General features: G+C 51.6%; 1 protein-coding gene across 1 annotated transcript in view; it reads left to right on the top strand.

Annotated features, from left to right (window-relative positions):
• Window positions 1-20,527, top strand: part of LOC124020660 (tuberin-like) — a 106,161-nt gene that overhangs the window by 28,980 nt on the left and 56,654 nt on the right. Inside the window, 10 exon segments of the mRNA XM_046335900.1 lie at window positions 2,282-2,399; window positions 5,294-5,342; window positions 6,887-6,938; window positions 6,941-6,982; window positions 6,985-7,010; window positions 12,461-12,534; window positions 14,780-14,906; window positions 15,008-15,151; window positions 16,313-16,450; window positions 19,183-19,286. Coding sequence (XP_046191856.1) covers window positions 2,282-2,399; window positions 5,294-5,342; window positions 6,887-6,938; window positions 6,941-6,982; window positions 6,985-7,010; window positions 12,461-12,534; window positions 14,780-14,906; window positions 15,008-15,151; window positions 16,313-16,450; window positions 19,183-19,286 — 874 coding nt within the window.

Here is a 20,527-nt window from a genome sequence, read left to right as displayed (position 1 = left end):
TGGTTCCACCCCACAGTCTTTGACCTGTGATGTAGATGGTTCCACCCCAGTCTTTGACCTGTAGATGGTTCCACCCCACAGTCTTTGACCTGTAGATGTAGATGGTTCCACCCCACAGTCTTTGACCTGTAGATGTAGATGGTTCCACCCCACAGTCTTTGACATCTAGATGGTTCCACCCCACAGTCTTTGACATGTAGATGGTTCCACCCCACAGTCTTTGACCTGTAGATGGTTCCACCCCACAGTCTTTGACCTATAGATGGTTCCACCCCACAGTCTTTGACCTGTAGATGGTTCCACCCCACAGTCTTTGACCTGTAGATGGTTCCACCCCACAGTCTTTGACCTATAGATGGTTCCACCCCACAGTCTTTGACCTGTAGATGGTTCCACCCCACAGTCTTTGACATGTAGATGGTTCCACCCCACAGTCTTTGACCTGTAGATGGTTCCACCCCACAGTCTTTGACCTGTAGATGGTTCCACCCCACAGTCTTTGACCTGTAGATGGTTCCACCCCACAGTCTTTGACCTGTAGATGGTTCCACCCCACAGTCTTTGACCTGTAGATGGTTCCACCCCACAGTCTTTGACCTGTAGATGGTTCCACCCCACAGTCTTTGACCTGTAGATGGTTCCACCCCACAGTCTTTGACCTGTAGATGGTTCCACCCCACAGTCTTTGACCTGTAGATGGTTCCACCCCACAGTCTTTGACCTGTAGATGGTTCCACCCCACAGTCTTTGACATGTAGATGGTTCCACCCCACAGTCTTTGACCTGTAGATGGTTCCACCCCACAGTCTTTGACCTGTAGATGGTTCCACCCCACAGTCTTTGACCTGTAGATGGTTCCACCCCACAGTCTTTGACCTGTGATGTAGATGGTTCCACCCCACAGTCTTTGACCTGTAGATGGTTCCACCCCACAGTCTTTGACCTGTAGATGGTTCCACCCCACAGTCTTTGAGCTGTAGATGGTTCCACCCCACAGTCTTTGACCTGTAGATGGTTCCACCCCACAGTCTTTGACCTGTAGATGGTTCCACCCCACAGTCTTTGACCTGTAGATGGTTCCACCCCACAGTCTTTGACCTATAGATGGTTCCACCCCACAGTCTTTGACCTGTGATGTAGATGGTTCCACCCCACAGTCTTTGACCTGTAGATGGTTCCACCCCACAGTCTTTGACCTGTAGATGGTTCCACCCCACAGTCTTTGAGCTGTAGATGGTTCCACCCCACAGTCTTTGACCTGTAGATGATTCCACCCCACAGTCTTTGACATGTAGATGGTTCCACCCCACAGTCTTTGACCTGTGATGTAGATGGTTCCACCCCACAGTCTTTGACCTGTAGATGGTTCCACCCCACAGTCTTTGACCTGTAGATGGTTCCACCCCACAGTCTTTGACCTGTAGATGGTTCCACCCCACAGTCTTTGACCTGTAGATGGTTCCACCCCACAGTCTTTGACCTGTAGATGGTTCCACCCCACAGTCTTTGACCTGTGATGTAGATGGTTCCACCCCTCAGTCTTTGACCTGTAGATGGTTCCACCCCACAGTCTTTGACCTGTAGATGGTTCCACCCCACAGTCTTTGACCTGTAGATGGTTCCACCCCACAGTCTTTGACATCTAGATGGTTCCACCCCACAGTCTTTGACCTGTAGATGGTTCCACCCCACAGTCTTTGACCTGTAGGTGGTTCCACCCCACAGTCTTTGACATGTAGGTGGTTCCACCCCACAGTCTTTTGACAGTCGTTACACTACCATGTTACCATGTTACAGAGTCTGTCCATGAGATATTCACTTGCCCAATGAATAGACCAACTGGGACCCTTGAGAAAGATATTGACTGATTGGTCATGATATTTTTGACTGACTGGTCACAATAATTTTTGACTGACTGGTCACAATAATTTTTGACTGACTGGTCACAATAATTTTTGACTGACTGGTCACAATAATTTTTGACTGACTGGTCACGATAATTTTTGACTGACTGGTCATGATAATTTTTGACTGACTGGTCACGATAATTTTTGACTGACTGGTCACGATAATTTTTGACTGACTGGTCACGATATTTTTGACTGACTGGTCACGATATTTTTTGACTGACTGGTCACGATATTTTTTGACTGACTGGTCACGATATGTTTTGACTGACTGGTCACGATATTCTTTGACTGACTGGTCACGATATTCTTTGACTGATTTGGTCACGATATGTTTGACTGACTGGTTGATTTAATTTATTGATCACCTGCAGCTGGGTTTGTCCTGCTGTGGATGGACATTGGTCTGACCGCTGACTTCCTCCACGTCCTGGTCAACCTGGTCAAGTTCAACAGCTGCTACCTCGACCAGAACGTGTCCGTCATGGTCCAGTAAGAACACACACAGTCTTGTACAACTAACCTTGTGGGGACACACAATTCAGTCCCATTCAAAATACTATTTTCCCTAACCTTAATCCCTAACCTTAATCCCTAACCTTAATCCCTAACCTTAATCCCTAACCTGTACCCTAACCTTAATCCCTAACCTGTACCCTAACCTTAACTCGAAACCCTAGCTCCTAACCCTCAACCTCACTCTAACTCCTAACACTAATTCTACCCTAAACCCTAAACCAGGGGTGTCAAACTCAAATACCCAGTGGGCCAAAATGTAAAACCTGAACAAAGTCACGGCCAACGTTGAACAAATTAACCTTTTAATATGGAGCCAAACAAGTTTTGCTTTAACATTGAATATGGAACGAGCATCGCTTATTACCATACAATATATCATTTAATAGTGGAGACATGCAAAATCGAATTTCAAATGAAAAAACACATCGACGGCATTCATTTATTAAATAAATAAAATGTAAATAAAAATTGTATGCCTCTTTTCTATTTGCAGCCTTCTGATTTAAATACCAAAATAAACTTTTTCCACTGGCTAATAATTTTACAAATAAAATGATAAGAAATCAATCAACCATTCAAGCCCATGCCTTGTAGCAAGAAAAAGTGCATAAAGAAAACGTTAATTATTGCACACTGGTCTAATCTGATGTGCCCAAGCCAGATACCTGGCATCTCTTCTTGGATGCTAGTTCATCAATGTCTGGGCTCAAGCTCTGAGTTGAAGAAATCCTCAGTATCGAGCAAAGATGTTCATCAGTCAGACGTCTCCTGTGAGTTGTTTTGGTCATCTTCATCGAAGAGAAAAGTTGCTCGCATAGATAAGTGCTGCCGAACATGGAGAGCATCTGAGCAGCTTGGGTGCGGAGCTGAGGCATTGTGTCAGGGATGAAACGTGGAAACTGTGCGGCGCCCACAGCATCATACTTTGACTTCAGCGTGTCGTTGCACTGGAGTTCAATCAGCTCCATTTGGATGTTGGTTGGTGCATTTTCCACATCAACTGCGAAGGGATTACTAAGCAGTTCAAACTTGCATTTCTGGGCATCGAAGTCGGCAAATCGCCGGCTAAACTCAGTGGCGAGAACACTGAGTTTTTCAGCAAACTGTGCACATGGGAACACGGCGGTAGAGATCTGCGCTTTTATGGATTGGCAGCAGGGAAAATGGCAAGGGTTTCCTTGCAGCATCTGATTCTCCCACAGGCACAGTTTAGCGTTGAAGGCCCTCACTGCAGCGTACATGTCTGTGATGATGCGCCCCCGCCCCTGAAGCTGCAGGTTCAGCGCATCGAGATGGCTCGAGATGTCACAGAGAAAGGCCAGCTCACACAGGAACTTTTGCTCCCGGAGCTCCGCTGTATCCTTCCCTTTGGTTTCCAGGAATTGACATATTTCCTCACGCAGCTGGAAACATCTGTTCAGTACTTTTCCTCTGCTTAGCCATCTCACCTCTGTGTGATACGGCACGTCTGCGTATTCAAACCACACTCCTCCAGAAAAGATTTAAACTGGCGGTGATTTAGACCTTTGGCTCTTGTAAAGTTAACTACCTGTGTTACTGTGGTCATAACATGTTCCATCTTTAGGGCTTTGGCACACAGTGCTTCCTGATGTATGATGCAGTGGTAAACAGTTAGCTCACCTGCACAGTTCTCTTCCCGCATCTTCTCCCGAACCATGCCCACCAGTCCACTCTTTTTACCGCACATCGCTGGCGCACCATCTGTCGTTAATCCAACGAGTTTAATCCCACGGCAGCTTTATTTCAGTTACACATTTGGAAACCTCCTCAAAGATTTCCTTTCCTGTGGTTGTGCCATGCATTGATTTGAATCCTAATAGCTCCTCCGTAACACACAGATTTGAGTCCGCTCCACGGATGAAGACTGACAGCTGAGCAGTATCAGATGCGTCGCAGCTCTCATCCACAGCGAGGGAGAACGCAACAAAATATTTTCCCTTTTCCATCAGCTGGTCATACAGATTGGTGGCAAGATCACATGTGCGATCAGCTACTGTGTTCCTGCTCAGGCTCACGTTTGAAAATGCTTGTTTTTTCTCTGGGCATACGAGGTCACAAACCTTCATGCATTTAAACCTTCTCCCTCATTAAAGGGCCGGGCTGATTTTGCGATCTCTGCTGCCACTATATATATAACTAGCCTTTACAGCAGCCTCGCTTTGTGATGTGGCTTTTTTAAACATATTCTGTTGTGAAACCAAACTTCTTTTCATCTCCTCTACTTTCTGGCTCCTTTGAGTCATGTCCAGGTCCTTGTATTTGTCATGGTGTTTCGTTTCATAGTGTCGTCTAATGTGGTACTCCTTACTTACAGCCACGTTGACTCCACAAACAAGACAAACAGGTTTGTCTTTTACATATGTAAACAGATATTCTGCCTCCCACTTGTCCAGAAAGCTCCTGTTTTCTGCCTTTCTTTTCGCCATTTTTGGGAAGGGTTAGCTCACTGACAGTTGTAGCGTCTATGTTGCTATGACTACTGTCACAGAGGAGAGAGCGTTTCTGGGTCCTGTCCTGATTGGCGCACGAAAACAGCAGAGCATTATGGGATTCGTAGTATTAGTGGTGAATGCGCTGTATAATACCGGCGGGCCAGCTCTAGTAGTAATTTGGTATTGTCTCGCGGCCAAATATAATTACCCCGCGGGCCAAATTTGGCCCATGGGCCAGAGTTTGACACCCATGCCCTAAACCCCACTAGAAATGGCATTTGACCTTGTAGGGACTAACAAACTGTCCCCAGTTGGTCAAATTTTTGTTAGTATAATAATTTTGTGGGGTCTTCTGATTAGTTACACGCGCACATGCACACGCTAGGTCTCAGTGTGTGTGGTTTTGTCCAACAGGAAGATCTGTCTGCTGTGTAACCGGACAACAGCCTCGACAGACATTGAGGTAATATTTAATTTACTCTGCAGACATTGAGGTAATATTTAATTTACTCTGCAGACATTGAGGTAATATTTAATTTACTCTGCAGACATTGAGGTAATATTTAATTTACTCTGCAGACATTGAGGTAATATTTAATTTACTCTGCAGACATTGAGGTAATATTTCATTTACTCTGATGTCGAGGTTTTACAACTCTGGACTTTTTATTCATGAGGTCATTAACCCTTACGTGTGTGTGTGTGTGTGTGTGTGTGTGTCGTTTCGGTGTGTGTGTGTCGTTTCGGTGTGTGTGTGTCGTTTCGGTGTGTGTGTGTCGTTTCGGTGTGTGTGTGTCGTTTCGGGGTGTGTGTGTCGTTTCGGGGTGTGTGTGTCGTTTCGGGGTGTGTGTGTCGTTTCGGGGTGTGTGTGTCGTTTCGGGGTGTGTGTGTCGTTTCGGTGTGTGTGTGTCGTTTCGGTGTGTGTGTGTGTGTGTCGTTTCGGTGTGTGTGTCGTTTCGGTGTGTGTCGTTTCGGTGTGTTTCGGTGTGTGTGTGTGTGTCGTTTCGGTGTGTGTCGTTTCGGTGTGTGTGTGTGTCGTTTCGGTGTGTGTGTGTGTCGTTTCGGTGTGTGTGTGTGTCGTTTCGGTGTGTGTGTGTGTCGTTTCGGTGTGTGTGTGTGTCGTTTCGGTGTGTGTGTCGTTTCGGTGTGTGTGTGTGTCGTTTCGGTGTGTGTGTCGTTTCGGTGTGTTTCGGTGTGTGTGTGTGTGTGTGTGTGTCGTTTCGGTGTGTGTCGTTTCGGTGTGTGTCGTTTCGGTGTGTGTCGTTTCGGTGTGTGTCGTTTCGGTGTGTGTCGTTTCGGTGTGTGTGTGTGTGTGTGTCGTTTCGGTGTGTGTGTGTGTGTGTGTGTGTGTCGTTTCGGTGTGTGTGTGTGTGTCGTTTCGGTGTGTGTGTGTGTGTCGTCTCGGTGTGTGTGTCGTCTCGGTGTGTGTGTCGTCTCGGTGTGTGTGTCGTCTCGGTGTGTGTGTCGTCTCGGTGTGTGTGTCGTCTCGGTGTGTGTGTCGTCTCGGTGTGTGTGTGTGTGTGTCGTCTCGGTGTGTGTGTGTCGTCTCGGTGTGTGTGTGTGTGTGTCGTCTCGGTGTGTGTGTGTGTGTGTGTGTGTGTGTGTGTCGTCTCGGTGTGTGTGTGTCGTCTCGGTGTGTGTGTGTGTGTGTCTCGTCTCGGTGTGTGTGTCGTCTCGGTGTGTGTGTGTGTGTGTGTGTCGTTTCGGTGTGTGTTTCGGTGTGTGTGTGTGTGTCGTTTCGGTGTGTGTGTGGGTGTCGTCTCGGTGTGGGTGTCGTCTCGGTGTGTGTGTGGGTGTCGTCTCGGTGTGTGTGTGGGTGTCGTCTCGGTGTGTGTGTGGGTGTCGTCTCGGTGTGTGTGTGGGTGTCGTCTCGGTGTGTGTGTGTGTGTGTCGTCTCGGTGTGTGTGTGTGTCGTCTCGGTGTGTGTGTGTGTGTCGTCTCGGTCGGTGTGTGTGTGTGTGTGTGTGTGTGTGTGTGTGTGGTCTCGGTCGGTGTGTGTGTGTCCAGATGGCTCTACAGGTGCTGGATGCGGTGGTGTGTTATAACTGCCTCCCCTCTGACTCCTCACCGTCTTCATCATCACTCTCTGCCGCACCGTCAACGTCAGGAGTTCTGTGAGTCCTGCTGGAAGGTGAGCAGGGAGCGTTGGTGAGGGAGCGTTGGTGAGGGAGCGTTGGTGAGGGAGCGTTGGTGAGGGAGCGTAGGTGAGGGAGCGTAGGTGAGGGAGCGTAGGTGAGGGAGCGTAGGTGAGGGAGCGTAGGTGAGGGAGCGTAGGTGAGGGAGCGTAGGGGAGGGAGCGTAGGGGAGGGAGCGTAGGGGAGGGAGCGTAGGGGAGGGAGTGTTGGTGAGTGTGTGTCTGATGATCTACTTGTCATGTTAATTAATCTGACTAAACAATAATAATAATAGTAATGATTCATATTCTAACATCTAACTGTTAGAAATGATCAACAGATTATACACAATCTGGCAGATGATAATACTGCTCCTCCTCTCATCTCCCCTCTCTTCCTCTCTCATCTTCTTCTCTCCTCCTCTCTCATTTCTCCTCTCCTCCTCTATCATCTCCTCCTCTTTCATTTCCCCTCTCCTCCTCTTTCATTTCCCCTCTCCTCATCTCCCTCTCCTCATCTCCCCTCTCCTCATCTCCCCTCTCCTCCTCTCTCATCTCCCCTCTCCTCATCTCCCCATCTCCTCCTCATCATCTCCTCCTCTTTCATTTCCCCTCTCCTCCTCTATCATCTCCTCCTCTATCATTTCCCCTCTCCTCCTCTATCATCTCCTCCTCTCTCTCATCTCCCTCTCATCTCCTCTCCTCTCTCTCATCTCCCTCTCCTCCTCTCTCATCTCCCCTCTCCTCCTCTCTCATCTCCCCTCTCCTCCTCTCTCATCTCCCCTCTCCTCCTCTCATCTCTCATCTCCCCTCTCCTCCTCTATCATCTCCCCTCTCCTCCTCTCTCATCTCCCCTCTCCTCATCTCCCCTCTCCTCCTCTCTCATTTCCCCTCTCCTCCTCTATCATCTCCTCCTCTCTCATTTCCCATCTCCTCCTCTATCATCTCCTCCTCTATCATCTCCTCCTCTATCATCTCCTCCTCTCTCATCTCCCCTCTCCTCCTCTCTCATCTCCCCTCTCCTCCTCTCTCATCTCCCCTCTCCTCCTCTCTCATCTCCCCTCTCCTCATCTCTCATCTCCCCTCTCCTCCTCTCTCATCTCCCCTCTCCTCCTCTCTCATCTCCCCTCTCCTCCTCTCTCATCTCCCCTCTCCTCCTCTCTCATCTCCCCTCTCCTCCTCTCTCATCTCCCCTCTCCTCCTCTATCATCTCCCCTCTCCTCATCTCCTCTCTCATCTCCCCTCTCCTCATTTCCCCTCTCCTCCGCTCTCATTTCCCCTCTCCTCCTCTATCATCTCCTCCTCTCTCATTTCCCCTCTCCTCCTCTATCATCTCCTCCTCTCTCATTTCCCCTCTCCTCCTCTCTCATCTCCCCTCTCCTCCTCTCTCATCTCCCCTCTCCTCCTCTCTCATCTCCCCTCTCCTCCTCTCTCATCTCCCCTCTCTCCTCTCTCTCATCTCCCTCTCCTCCTCATCATCTCCCCTCTCCTCCTCTCATCTCCCCTCCCCTCTTCATCTCCCTCTCCTCCTCTATCATCTCCTCTCTCATCTCCCCTCTCCTCCTCTCTCTCTCCTCCTCTCTCATCTCCCTCTCCTCCTCTCTCATCTCCCCTCTCCTCCTCTCTCATCTCCCCTCCTCCTCCTCCTCATCTCCCTCTCCTCCTCTCCCCTCTCCCTCTCCTCATCTCTCATCTCCTCTCCTCTCTCCCCTCTCCTCCTCTCTCATCTCCCTCTCCTCCTCTCTCCCTCCTCCCTCCTCTCTCATTTCCCCTCTCCTCCTCTATCATCTCCTCCTCTCTCATTTCCCCTCTCCTCCTCTATCATCTCCTCCTCTCTCATTTCCCCTCTCCTCCTCTATCATCTCCTCCTCTCTCATTTCCCCTCTCCTCCTCTATCATCTCCTCCTCCTCTCTCCCCTCTCCCCTCTCCTCCTCTCTCATCATCCCTCTCCTCCTCTCTCATCTCCCCTCTCCTCCTCTCTCATCTCCCTCTCCTCCTCTCTCATCTCCCTCCTCCTCTATCATCTCCCCCTCTCCTCTCTCCTCTCCCTCCTCTCTCTCTCCTCCTCTCCCTCTCCCTCTCCTCATCTCCCCTCTCCTCCTCTCTCATTTCCCCTCTCCTCCTCTCTCATCTCCCCTCTCCTCCTCTCTCATCTCCCCTCTCCTCCTCTCTCATCTCCCCTCTCCTCCTCTCTCATCTCCCTCTCTCCTCTCTCTCATCTCCCCTCTCTTCCTCTCTCATCTCCCCTCTCCTCTTCTCTCATCTCCCTCTCTCCTCCTCTCTCATCTCCCCTCTCTTCCTCTCTCTCATCTCCCTCTCCCCTCTCTCATCTCCCCTCTCCTCCTCTCTCATCTCCTCTCTCCTCTCTCTCTCTCTCCTCTCTCTTCCTCTCTCATCTCCCCTCTTCCTCTCTCATCTCCCCTCTCTTCCTCTCTCATCTCCCCTCTTCCTCTCTCATCTCCTCCTCTCTCTCCTCTCTCATCTCCCTCTCCTCCTCTCTCATCTCCCCTCTTCCTCTCCTCATCTCCCTCTCTTCCTCTCTCATCTCCCCTCTCTCCTCTCTCATCTCCCCTCTCTCTCTCATCTCCCTCTCTCCTCCTCTCTCTCTCCCTCTCCTCCTCCTCTCATCCTCCTCTCCTCCTCTCTCATCTCCCCTCTCTCCTCTCTCATCTCCCTCCTCCTCTCTCATCTCCCCTCTCCTCCTCTCTCATCTCCCCTCTCCTCTCTCATCTCCCCTCTCCTCCTCTCTCATCTCCCTCTCTTCCTCTCTCTCTCCCCTCTCTCCCTCTCTCATCTCCCCTCTCCTCCTCTCTCATCTCCCCTCTCCTTCCTCTCTCATCTCCCCTCTCTCCTCTCATCTCTCCCTCTCCTCCTCTCTCATCTCCCCTCTCCTCCTCTCTCATCCCTCCCTCCCCTCCTCCTCTCTCATCTCCCCTCTCCTCCTCTCTCATCTCCTCTCCTCCTCTCTCATCTCCCCTCTCCTCCTCTCTCATCTCCCTCTCTCCTCTCTCATCTCCCCTCTCTCTCCTCTCTCTCATCTCCCTCTCTCCTCTCTCATCTCCCATCTTCCTCTCTCATCTCCCCTCTCCTCTCATCTCCCCTCTCCCTCCTCTCTCTCTTTCTCCTCTCTCTCATATCCTCTCTTCCTTTCTCCTCCTCCTCTCTCTCATCTCCCCTCTCCTCTCTCATCTCCCCTCTCTTCCTCTCTCTATCTCCCCCTCTTCCCTCTCTCATCTCCCTCTCTTCCTCTCTCATCTCCCCTCTCTTCCTCTCTCATCTCCCTCTCTTCCTCTCTCATCTCCCCTCTCTTCCTCTCTCATCTCCCCTCTCTTCCTCTCTCATCTCCCCTCTCTTCCTCTCTCATCTCCCCTCTCTTCCTCTCTCATCTCCCCTCTCTTCCTCTCTCATCTCCCCTCTCTTCCTCTCTCATCTCCCCTCTCTTCCTCTCTCATCTCCCCTCTCTTCCTCTCTCATCTCCCTCTCTTCCTCTCTCATCTCCCTCTCTTCCTCTCTCATCTCCCCTCTCTTCCTCTCTCATCTCCCCTCTCTTCCTCTCTCATCTCCCCTCTCTCCTCTCTCATCTCCCCTCCCTCTCTCTCCTCTCTCATCTCCCCTCTCTCCTCCTCTCTCTCCCTCTCCTCTCTCCCCTCTCCTCCTCTCTCATTTCCCCTCTCCTCCTCTATCTTATCTCCTCTCCTCCTCTCTCATTTCCCCTCTCCTCCTCTATCTCCCCTCTCCTCCTCTCTCATTCCCTCTCCTCCTCTCCCTCTCCATCTCCCCTCTCTTCCTCTCTCATCTCCCTCTCCTCCTCTCCATCTCCCCTCTCCCTCCTCTTCCTTCCTCTCTCATCTCCCCTCTCCTCCTCTCTCTCTCCCTCTCCTTCCTCTCATCTCCCCTCTCTCCTCTCTCATCTCCCCTCTCTTTCCTCTCTCATCTCCCCCTCTCTTCCTCTCTCATCTCCCCTCTCCTCCTCTCTCATCTCCCTCTCCTCCTCTCTCCCTTCCTCTCCTCATCTCTCTCTCCTCTCTATCTCTCCTCCTCTCTCATTTCCCTCTCCTCCTCTATCATCTCCTCCTCTCTCATCTCTCCCTCTCCTCCTCTATCATCTCCCTCTCTCATTTCCTCTCTCTCTCATCTCTCCTCTCCTCCTCTCTCATCTCCCCTCTCCTCCTCCTCTCATCTCCCTCTCTCCTTTCTCATCTCCTCCTCTCCCTCTTCCTCTCTCATCTCCCCTCTTCCTCTCATCTCCTCTCCTTCCTCTCTCATTCCCCCTCCCCTCTCTCATCTCCTCCTTCCTCTCATCATCCCCCTCTCTCCTCCTCTCTCATCTCCCTTTCCCTCTCTCATCTCCCCTCTCCTCCTCTCCCTCATCTCCCCTCTCTTCTCCTCTCTCATCTCCCTCTCCTCCTCTATCTCCCCTCTCCTCCTCTCTCATCTCCCTCTCCTCCTCTCTCATCTCCCCTCTCTCCTCTCTCATCTCCCCTCTCCTCCTCTCTCATTTCCCCCTCCTCCTCTCTCATCTCCCTCTCCTCCTCTCTCATCTCTCCTCTCCTCCTCTCTCATCTCCCTCTCTCTCCTCTCTCTCATCCTCTCCTATCATCTCCTCCTCTCTCATCTCCCTCTCTCCTCTCTCATCTCCCTCTCCTCCTCTCTCATCTCCCCTCTCCTCCTCTCTCATCTCCTCTCTCCTCCTCTCTCCCTCTTTTCTTTTCTCTCCTCCTCTCTCATTTCCCCTCTCTTCTCCTCTCTCATCTTCCCCTCTCTTCCTCTCTCATCTCCCCTCTCTTCCTCTCTCATCTCCCCTCTCTCCTCTCTCATCCCCTCTCCTCCCTCTCATCTCCCCTCTCCTCCTCTCTCATCTCCCCTCTCCTCCTCTCTCATCTCCCCTCTCCTCCTCTCTCATTTCCCCTCCCTCATCTCCCCTCTCCTCCTCTCTCATTTCCCCTCTCCTCCTCTCTCATTTCCCCTCTCCTCCTCTCTCATTTCCCTCTCCTCTCCTCTCTTTCCTCCTCTCCTCCTCTCTCATCTCCCTCTCCTCCTCTCTCATTTCCCCTCTCCTCCTCTCTCATTTCTCCTCTCTCCTCTCCTCCTCTCTCCTCTCCTCATCTCCCCTCTCCTCCTCTCTCATTTCCCCTCTCCTCCTCTATCATCTCCTCCTCTCTCATTTCCCCTCTCCTCCTCTCTCATCTCCCCTCTCCTCCTCTCTCATCTCCCCTCTCCTCTCTCTCTCCCCTCTCCTCCCTCTCTTCCTCTCTCATCTCCCTCCTTCCTCTCTCATCTCCCCTCTCTTCCTCTCTCATCTCCCCTCTCCTCCTCTCTCATCTCCCCTCTCCTCCTCTCTCATCTCCCCTCTCCTCCTCTCTCATCTCCCCTCTCCTCCTCTCTCATCTCTCCTCTCCTCCTCTCTCATCTCTCCTCTCTTCCTCTCTCATCTCCTTCTCCCCTCTCCTCTCCTCCATCTCTCCAGTTGATGAGGAAGGTGTTGGGGACTCATCTGGGCCATAGTGCTATATACACCATGTGCCGTATCATGGAGGAGAGGTAACAACCCTGTGTGTGTCTGCCTGTGTCTTTATCTCTCTCTCTCTCTGTGTGCGTGTGTCTGTGTCTGTATCTCTCTCTCTCTCTCTCTCTCTCTCTCTGTCTCTCTGTGTGTCTAACCTGTCCTCTCTCTCTGTGTGTCTAACCTGTCCTCTCTCTGTCTAACCTGTCGTGTGTCTGTGTCTAACCTGTCCTCTCTCTCTCTGTGTCTTACCTGTCCTCTCTCTCTGTGTCTAACCTGTCCTCTCTCTGTGTCTAACCTGTCCTCTCTGTGTGTCTAACCTGTCCTCTCTCTGTGTGTCTAACCTGTCCTCTCTCTCTGTGTCTAACCTGTCCTCTCTCTCTGTGTCTAACCTGTCCTCTCTCTCTGTGTCTAACCTGTCCTCTCTCTGTGTCTAACCTGTCCTCTCTCTCTGTGTCTAACCTGTCCTCTCTCTCTGTGTCTAACCTGTCCTCTCTCTCTGTGTCTAACCTGTCCTCTCTCTCTGTGTCTAACCTGTCCTCTCTCTCTGTGTCTAACCTGTCCTCTCTCTCTGTGTCTAACCTGTCCTCTCTCTGTGTCTAACCTGTCCTCTCTCTCTGTGTCTAACCTGTCCTCTCTCTCTGTGTCTAACCTGTCCCTCTCTCTGTGTCTAACCTGTCCTCTCTCTCTGTGTCTAACCTGTCCTCTCTCTCTCTGTGTCTAACCTGTCCTCTCTCTCTCTGTGTCTAACCTGTCCTCTCTCTCTGTGTCTAACCTGTCCTCTCTCTCTGTGTCTAACCTGTCCTCTCTCTCTCTGTGTCTAACCTGTCCTCTCTCTCTCTGTGTCTAACCTGTCCTCTCTCTCTGTGTGTCTAACCTGTCCTCTCTCTCTGTGTCTAACCTGTCCTCTCTCTCTGTGTCTAACCTGTCCTCTCTCTCTGTGTCTAACCTGTCCTCTCTCTCTGTGTGTCTAACCTGTCCTCTCTCTCTGTGTGTCTAACCTGTCCTCTCTCTCTGTGTGTCTAACCTGTCCTCTCTCTCTGTGTGTCTAACCTGTCCTCTCTCTGTGTGTCTAACCTGTCCTCTCTCTCTCTGTGTCTAACCTGTCCTCTCTCTCTCTGTGTCTAACCTGTCCTCTCTCTCTCTGTGTCTAACCTGTCCTCTCTCTCTCTGTGTCTAACCTGTCCTCTCTCTCTGTGTGTCTAACCTGTCCTCTCTCTCTGTGTGTCTAACCTGTCCTCTCTCTCTGTGTGTCTAACCTGTCCTCTCTCTCTGTGTGTCTAACCTGTCCTCTCTCTCTGTGTGTCTAACCTGTCCTCTCTCTCTGTGTGTCTAACCTGTCCTCTCTCTCTGTGTGTCTAACCTGTCCTCTCTCTGTGTCTAACCTGTCCTCTCTCTCTGTGTCTAACCTGTCCTCTCTCTCTCTGTGTCTAACCTGTCCTCTCTCTCTCTGTGTCTAACCTGTCCTCTCTGTGTGTCTAACCTGTCCTCTCTCTGTGTGTCTAACCTGTCCTCTCTCTGTGTGTCTAACCTGTCCTCTCTCTGTGTGTCTAACCTGTCCTCTCTCTCTGTGTCTAACATGTCCTCTCTCTCTGTGTCTAACCTGTCCTCTCTCTCTGTGTCTAACCTGTCCTCTCTCTCTGTGTGTCTAACCTGTCCTCTCTCTCTGTGTCTAACCTGTCCTCTCTCTCTGTGTCTAACCTGTCCTCTCTCTCTGTGTCTAACCTGTCCTCTCTCTCTGTGTCTAACCTGTCCTCTCTCTCTGTGTCTAACCTGTCCTCTCTCTCTGTGTCTAACCTGTCCTCTCTCTCTGTGTGTCTAACCTGTCCTCTCTCTCTGTGTCTAACCTGTCCTCTCTCTCTGTGTCTAACCTGTCCTCTCTCTCTGTGTGTCTAACCTGTCCTCTCTCTCTGTGTGTCTAACCTGTCCTCTCTCTCTGTGTGTCTAACCTGTCCTCTCTCTCTGTGTGTCTAACCTGTCCTCTCTCTCTGTGTGTCTAACCTGTCCTCTCTCTCTGTGTGTCTAACCTGTCCTCTCTCTCTGTGTGTCTAACCTGTCCTCTCTCTCTGTGTGTCTAACCTGTCCTCTCTCTCTGTGTGTCTAACCTGTCCTCTCTCTCTGTGTGTCTAACCTGTCCTCTCTCTCTGTGTGTCTAACCTGTCCTCTCTCTCTGTGTGTCTAACCTGTCCTCTCTCTCTGTGTGTCTAACCTGTCCTCTCTCTCTGTGTGTCTAACCTGTCCTCTCTCTCTGTGTGTCTAACCTGTCCTCTCTCTCTGTGTCAGAGCGTATATGGAGGATCCTCCATTGCTGAGAGGAGCAGTGTTCTTTGTAGGGATGGCTCTATGGGGGGCGCACCGTCTCCCAGCCTTAAAGAACACCCCTACCCTGGTCCTCCCATCATTCTATAAGGTAGGATCCAGAGAGGGAGGGAACACTCAGCATTTTAAAGGTGCGTTAGAGGAGTTTTTTCTTCTTTGACCTCTGACCAACCCCTGACCTTTAACCCCCAGGCGATGTGGTGTGCCAACGAGATGGTGTCGTATGAGATCGTTCTGTCCATCACCAGACTGATAAAGAAGTATGGCAAGGAACTCCAGGTGGTCACATGGGACATACTGCTGGGGATCATAGAGAGGTTACTACAGCAGATTCAGGTACACACACACACACACAGATACAAAGACACACGCACGCACGCACACGCAGACACACGCAGACACACGCAGACACACGCAGACACACGCAGACACACGCAGACACACGCAGACACACGCAGACACACGCAGACACACACGCAGACACACACGCAGACACACACGCAGACACACACGCACGCACACAAAGACACACACACACGCAGACAAAGACACACACACACGCAGACAAAGACACACACACACACGCAGACAAAGACACACACACACACACGCAGACAAAGACACACACACACACGCAGACAACGCAGACAAACACACACACACACACGCAGACACACGCAGACAAAGACACACACACACACGCAGACACACGCAGACAAAGACACACACACACACGCAGACACACGCAGACAAAGACACACACACACACACACACACACACACACGCAGACAAAGACACACACACACACGCAGACACACGCAGACAAAGACACACACACACACGCAGACACACGCAGACAAAGACACACACACACACAGACACACGCAGACAAAGACACACACACACGCAGACAAAGACACACACACACACACGCAGACAAAGACACACACACACACACGCGCAGACAAAGACACACACACACACACGCGCAGACAAAGACACACACACACACACGCGCAGACAAAGACACACACACACACACACAGCAGACAAAGACATGTACACACACAGTCTACACACGCAGACAAAGACACACACACACACAGTCACAGGCACGCAGACAAAGACACACACACACACACACACGCAGACAAAGACACACACACAGTCTACACGCAGACAAAGACACACACACACACACACACGCAGACAAAGACACACACACACGCAGACACACACACACACACACACATACAGACAGACCGAGAAAATGAATGTAGTTCTCTCTCCAGTCTATAGGCAGTGCAGAGCTGAAGTCCATAGTGTTTGAGTTCTCTCTCCAGTCTATAGGCAGTGCAGAGCTGAAGTCCATAGTGTTTGAGTTCTCTCTCCAGTCTATAGGCAGTGCAGAGCTGAAGTCCATAGTGTTTGAGTTCTCTCTCCAGTCTATAGGCAGTGCAGAGCTGAAGTCCATAGTGTTTGAGTTCTCTCTCCAGTCTATAGGCAGTGCAGAGCTGAAGTCCATAGTGTTTGAGTTGCTGACTACAGTGGAGGAGCTCCATGAGCAGAACGGCTTCCATGGATCATCTGACAAGTTCTTCAGTCTGGTGGAGAAGTGTGCTGACAAAAGACCTGTAAGTCTCTTCTCCTTTCCTCCTCTTCCTCCTCTTCTCCTTTCCTCCTCACATAGGCCCTCCTCTTCCTCCTCTTCTCCTTTCCTTCTCACATAGGCCCTTCTCTTCCCCTCTTCTCCTTTCCTCTTCTTCCTCCTCTTCTCCTTTCCTTCTCACATAGGCCCTTCTCTTCCCCTCTTCTCCTTTCCTCTTCTTCCTCCTCTTCCTCCTCTCTTCTCCTTTCCTCCTCACATAGGCCCTCCTCTTCCTCCTCTTCTCCTTTCCTCCTCACATAGACCCTTCTCTCCTCATCTTCTCCTTTCCTCCTCTCATCGGCCCTCTTCTCCTTTCCTCCTCTCATAGGCCCTCCTCTCCCCCTCTTCTCCTTTCCTCCTCTCATAGGCCCTCCTCTCCCCCTCTTCTCCTTTCCTCCTCTCATAGGCCCTCCTCTCCCCCTCTTCTCCTTTCCTCCTCTCATAGGCCCTCCTCTCCCCCTCTTCTCCTTTCTCCCTCTCATAGGCCCTCCTCTCCCCCTCTTCTCCTTTCCCCCTCTCATAGGCCCTCCTCTCCCCCTTTCTCCTTTCTCCCTCTCATAGGCCCTCCTCTCCCCCTCTTCTCCTTTCCTCCTCTCATAGGCCCTCCTCCCCCTCTTCTTCTTTCCCCTTTCATAGGCCCTCCTCTCCCCTCTTCTCCTTTCTCCCTCTCATAGGCCCTCCTCTCCCCCTCTTCTCCTTTCCTCCTCTCATAGGCCCTCCTCTCCCCCCTCTTCTCCTTTCTCCCTCTCATAGGCCCTCCACTTCTCCTTTCCCCCTCTCATAGGCCCTCCTCTCCCCCTCTTCTCCTTTCCCCTCTCATAGGCCCTCCTCTTCTCCTTTCCCCTCTCATAGGCCCTCCTCTTCTCCTTTCACCCTCTCATAGGCCCTCCTCTTCTCCTTTCCCCCTCTCATAGGCCCTCCTCTTCTCCTTTCCCCCTCTCATAGGCCCTCCTCTTCTCCTTTCCCCCCTCTCATAGGCCCTCCTCTTCTCCTTTCCCCCTCTCATAGGCCCTCCTCTTCTCCTTCCCCCTCTCATAGGCCCTCCTCTTCTCCTTTCCCCCTCTCATAGGCCCTCCTCTTCTCCTTTCCCCTCTTCTCCTTTCTTCTTCTCATAGGCCCTCCTCTTCTCCTTTCCCCTCTCATAGGCCCTCCTCTCCCCCTCTTCCTCTTTCCCCCTCTCATAGGCCCTCCTCTTCTCCTTTCACCCTCTCATAGGCCCTCCTCTTCTCCTTTCCCCTCTCATAGGCCCTCCTCTTCTCCTTTCCCCCTCTCATAGGCCCTCCTCTTCTCCTTTCCCCCTCTCATAGGCCCTCCTCTTCTCCTTTCCCCCTCTCATAGGCCCTCCTCTTCTCCTTTCACCCTCTCATAGGCCCTCCTCTTCTCCTTTCCCCCTCTCATAGGCCCTCCTCTTCTCCTTTCCCCCTCTCATAGGCCCTCCTCTTCTCCTTTCCCCCTCTCATAGGCCCTCCTCTTCTCCTTTCTTCCTCTCATAGGCCCTCCTCTTCTCCTTTCCCCCTCTTCTCCTTTCTTCCTCTCATCGACCCTCCTCTTCTCCTTTCCCCCCTCTTCTCCTTTCCCCCTCTCATAGGCCCTCCTCTTCTCCTTTCCCCCTCTCATAGGCCCTCCTCTTCTCCTTTCCCCTCTTCTCCTTTCTTCCTCTCATCGACCCTCCTCTTCTCCTTTCCCCCTCTTCTCCTTTCCCCCTCTCATCGGCCCTCCTCTTCTCCTTTCCCCTCTCATAGGCCCTCCTCTTCTCCTTTCCCCCTCTCATAGGCCCTCCTCTTCTCCTTTCCCCCTCTCATAGGCCCTCCTCTTCTCCTTTCCCCCTCTCATAGGCCCTCCTCTTCTCCTTTCCCCCTCTCATAGGCCCTCCTCTTCTCCTTTCCCCCTCTTCTCCTTTCTTCCTCTCATCGACCCTCCTCTTCTCCTTTCCCCCTCTTCTCCTTTCCCCCTCTCATAGGCCCTCCTCTTCTCCTTTCCCCCTCTCATAGGCCCTCCTCTTCTCCTTTCTTCCTCTCATAGGCCCTCCTCTTCTCCTTTCCCCCTCTTCTCCTTTCTTCCTCTCATCGACCCTCCTCTTCTCCTTTCCCCCTCTTCTCCTTTCCCCCCCTCTCATAGGCCCTCCTCTTCTCCTTTCCCCCTCTTCTCCTTTCTTCCTCTCATCGACCCTCCTCTTCTCCTTTCCCCCTCTCATAGGCCCTCCTCTTCTCCTTTCCCCCTCTCATAGGCCCTCCTCTTCTCCTTTCCCCCTCTCATAGGCCCTCCTCTTCTCCTTTCCCCTCTCATAGGCCCTCCTCTTCTCCTTTCCCCCTCTCATAGGCCCTCCTCTTCTCCTTTCCCCCTCTCATAGGCCCTCCTCTTCTCTTTCCTTTCTTCCTCTCATCGACCCTCCTCTTCTCCTTTCCCCCTCTTCTCCTTTCTTCCTCTCATCGACCCTCCTCTTCTCCTTTCCCCCTCTTCTCCTTTCTTCCTCTCATAGGCCCTCCTCTTCTCCTTTCCCCCTCTTCTCCTTTCTTCCTCTCATCGACCCTCCTCTTCTCCTTTCCCCCTCTTCTCCTTTCTTCCTCTCATCGACCCTCCTCTTCTCCTTTCCTCCTCTCATCAGCCCTTCTCTCTCTCTTTTTTTCCCTGTGTCTGACAGTCTGTGTGATGTCTGTTATTTGCCTTCACTTTGTCTTCCATTGTTCTTGTAAGGAGTTGTTGTTGTGATGTCATCAGGATGCGTCGGTGCTGACTCTGATATCGTACCGGGCCCAGTCCATCCAGCCAGCTAAAGATGGGTGGATCCAGAGCCTACACCGCCTTATGGAGAAGTTCTTTAGGTAACTGTATAGTGCTGTATGGTCGCCACGGATACCAAAACAGGCAGTCGTCATGGAAACAAAAACCAAACTAAAAGTTGTTATAGGTTCCCGTTGAGTGATTGTCATTCCCGTCTTATGTTGAACGTTATTTAGGGACAGAAAGTGTGTTAAACTGCTTCTCTGGGTCTCTCTCCTCTCTCTGGGTCTCTCTCCTCTCTCTGGGTCTCTCTCCTCTCTCTGGGTCTCTCTCTCTCTCTCTGGGTCTCTCTCTCTCTCTCTGGGTCTCTCTCTCTCTCTCTGGGTCTCTCTCTCTCTCTCTCTCTCTGGGTCTCTCTCTCTCCTCTCTCTGGGTCTCTCTCTCTCCTCTCTCTGGGTCTCTCTTTCTCCTCTCTCTGGGTCTCTCTCTCTCCTCTCTCTGGGTCTCTCTCTCTCTCTCTCTGGGTCTCTCTCTCTCCCTCTCTGGGTCTCTCTCTCTCCTCTCTCTGGGTCTCTCTCTCTCCTCTCTCTGGGTCTCTCTCTCTCTCTCTCTCTGGGTCTCTCTCTCTCCTCTCTCTGGGTCTCTCTCTCTTCTCTCTCTGGGTCTCTCTCTCTTCTCTCTCTCTGGGTCTCTCTCTCTTCTCTCTCTGGGTCTCTCTCTCTTCTCTCTCTCTGGGTCTCTCTCTCTTCTCTCTCTCTGGGTCTCTCTCTCTCTCTCTCTCTGGGTCTCTCTCTCTTCTCTCTCTCTGGGTCTCTCTCTCTTCTCTCTCTGGGTCTCTCTCTCTCTCTCTCTGGGTCTCTCTCTTCTCCCTCTCTGGGTCTCTCTCTCTCCCCCTCTCTGGGTCTCTCTCTCTCCCTCTCTGGGTCTCTCTCTCTCCCTCTCTGGGTCTCTCTCTCTCCTCTCTCTGGGTCTCTCTCTCTCCTCTCTCTGGGTCTCTCTCTCTCCTCTCTCTGGGTCTCTCTCTCTCTCTCTCTCTGGGTCTCTCTCTCTCTCTCTCTCTGGGTCTCTCTCTCTTCTCTCTGGGTCTCTCTCTCTTCTCTCTCTCTGGGTCTCTCTCTCTTCTCTCTCTCTGGGTCTCTCTCTCTTCTCTCTCTCTGGGTCTCTCTCTCTGGGTCTCTCTCTCTTCTCTCTCTCTGGGTCTCTCTCTCTTCTCTCTCTCTGGGTCTCTCTCTCTTCTCTCTCTCTGGGTCTCTCTCTCTCCTCTCTCTCTGGGTCTCTCTCTCTCCTCTCTCTCTGGGTCTCTCTCTCTCCTCTCTCTCTGGGTCTCTCTCTCTCCTCTCTC

The sequence above is a fragment of the Oncorhynchus gorbuscha genome, unplaced genomic scaffold, assembly GCF_021184085.1.
Source record: "Oncorhynchus gorbuscha isolate QuinsamMale2020 ecotype Even-year unplaced genomic scaffold, OgorEven_v1.0 Un_scaffold_873, whole genome shotgun sequence".
NCBI classification, from domain to species: domain Eukaryota; kingdom Metazoa; phylum Chordata; class Actinopteri; order Salmoniformes; family Salmonidae; genus Oncorhynchus; species Oncorhynchus gorbuscha.
This window is presented reverse-complemented; position numbering and strand designations above follow the sequence as displayed.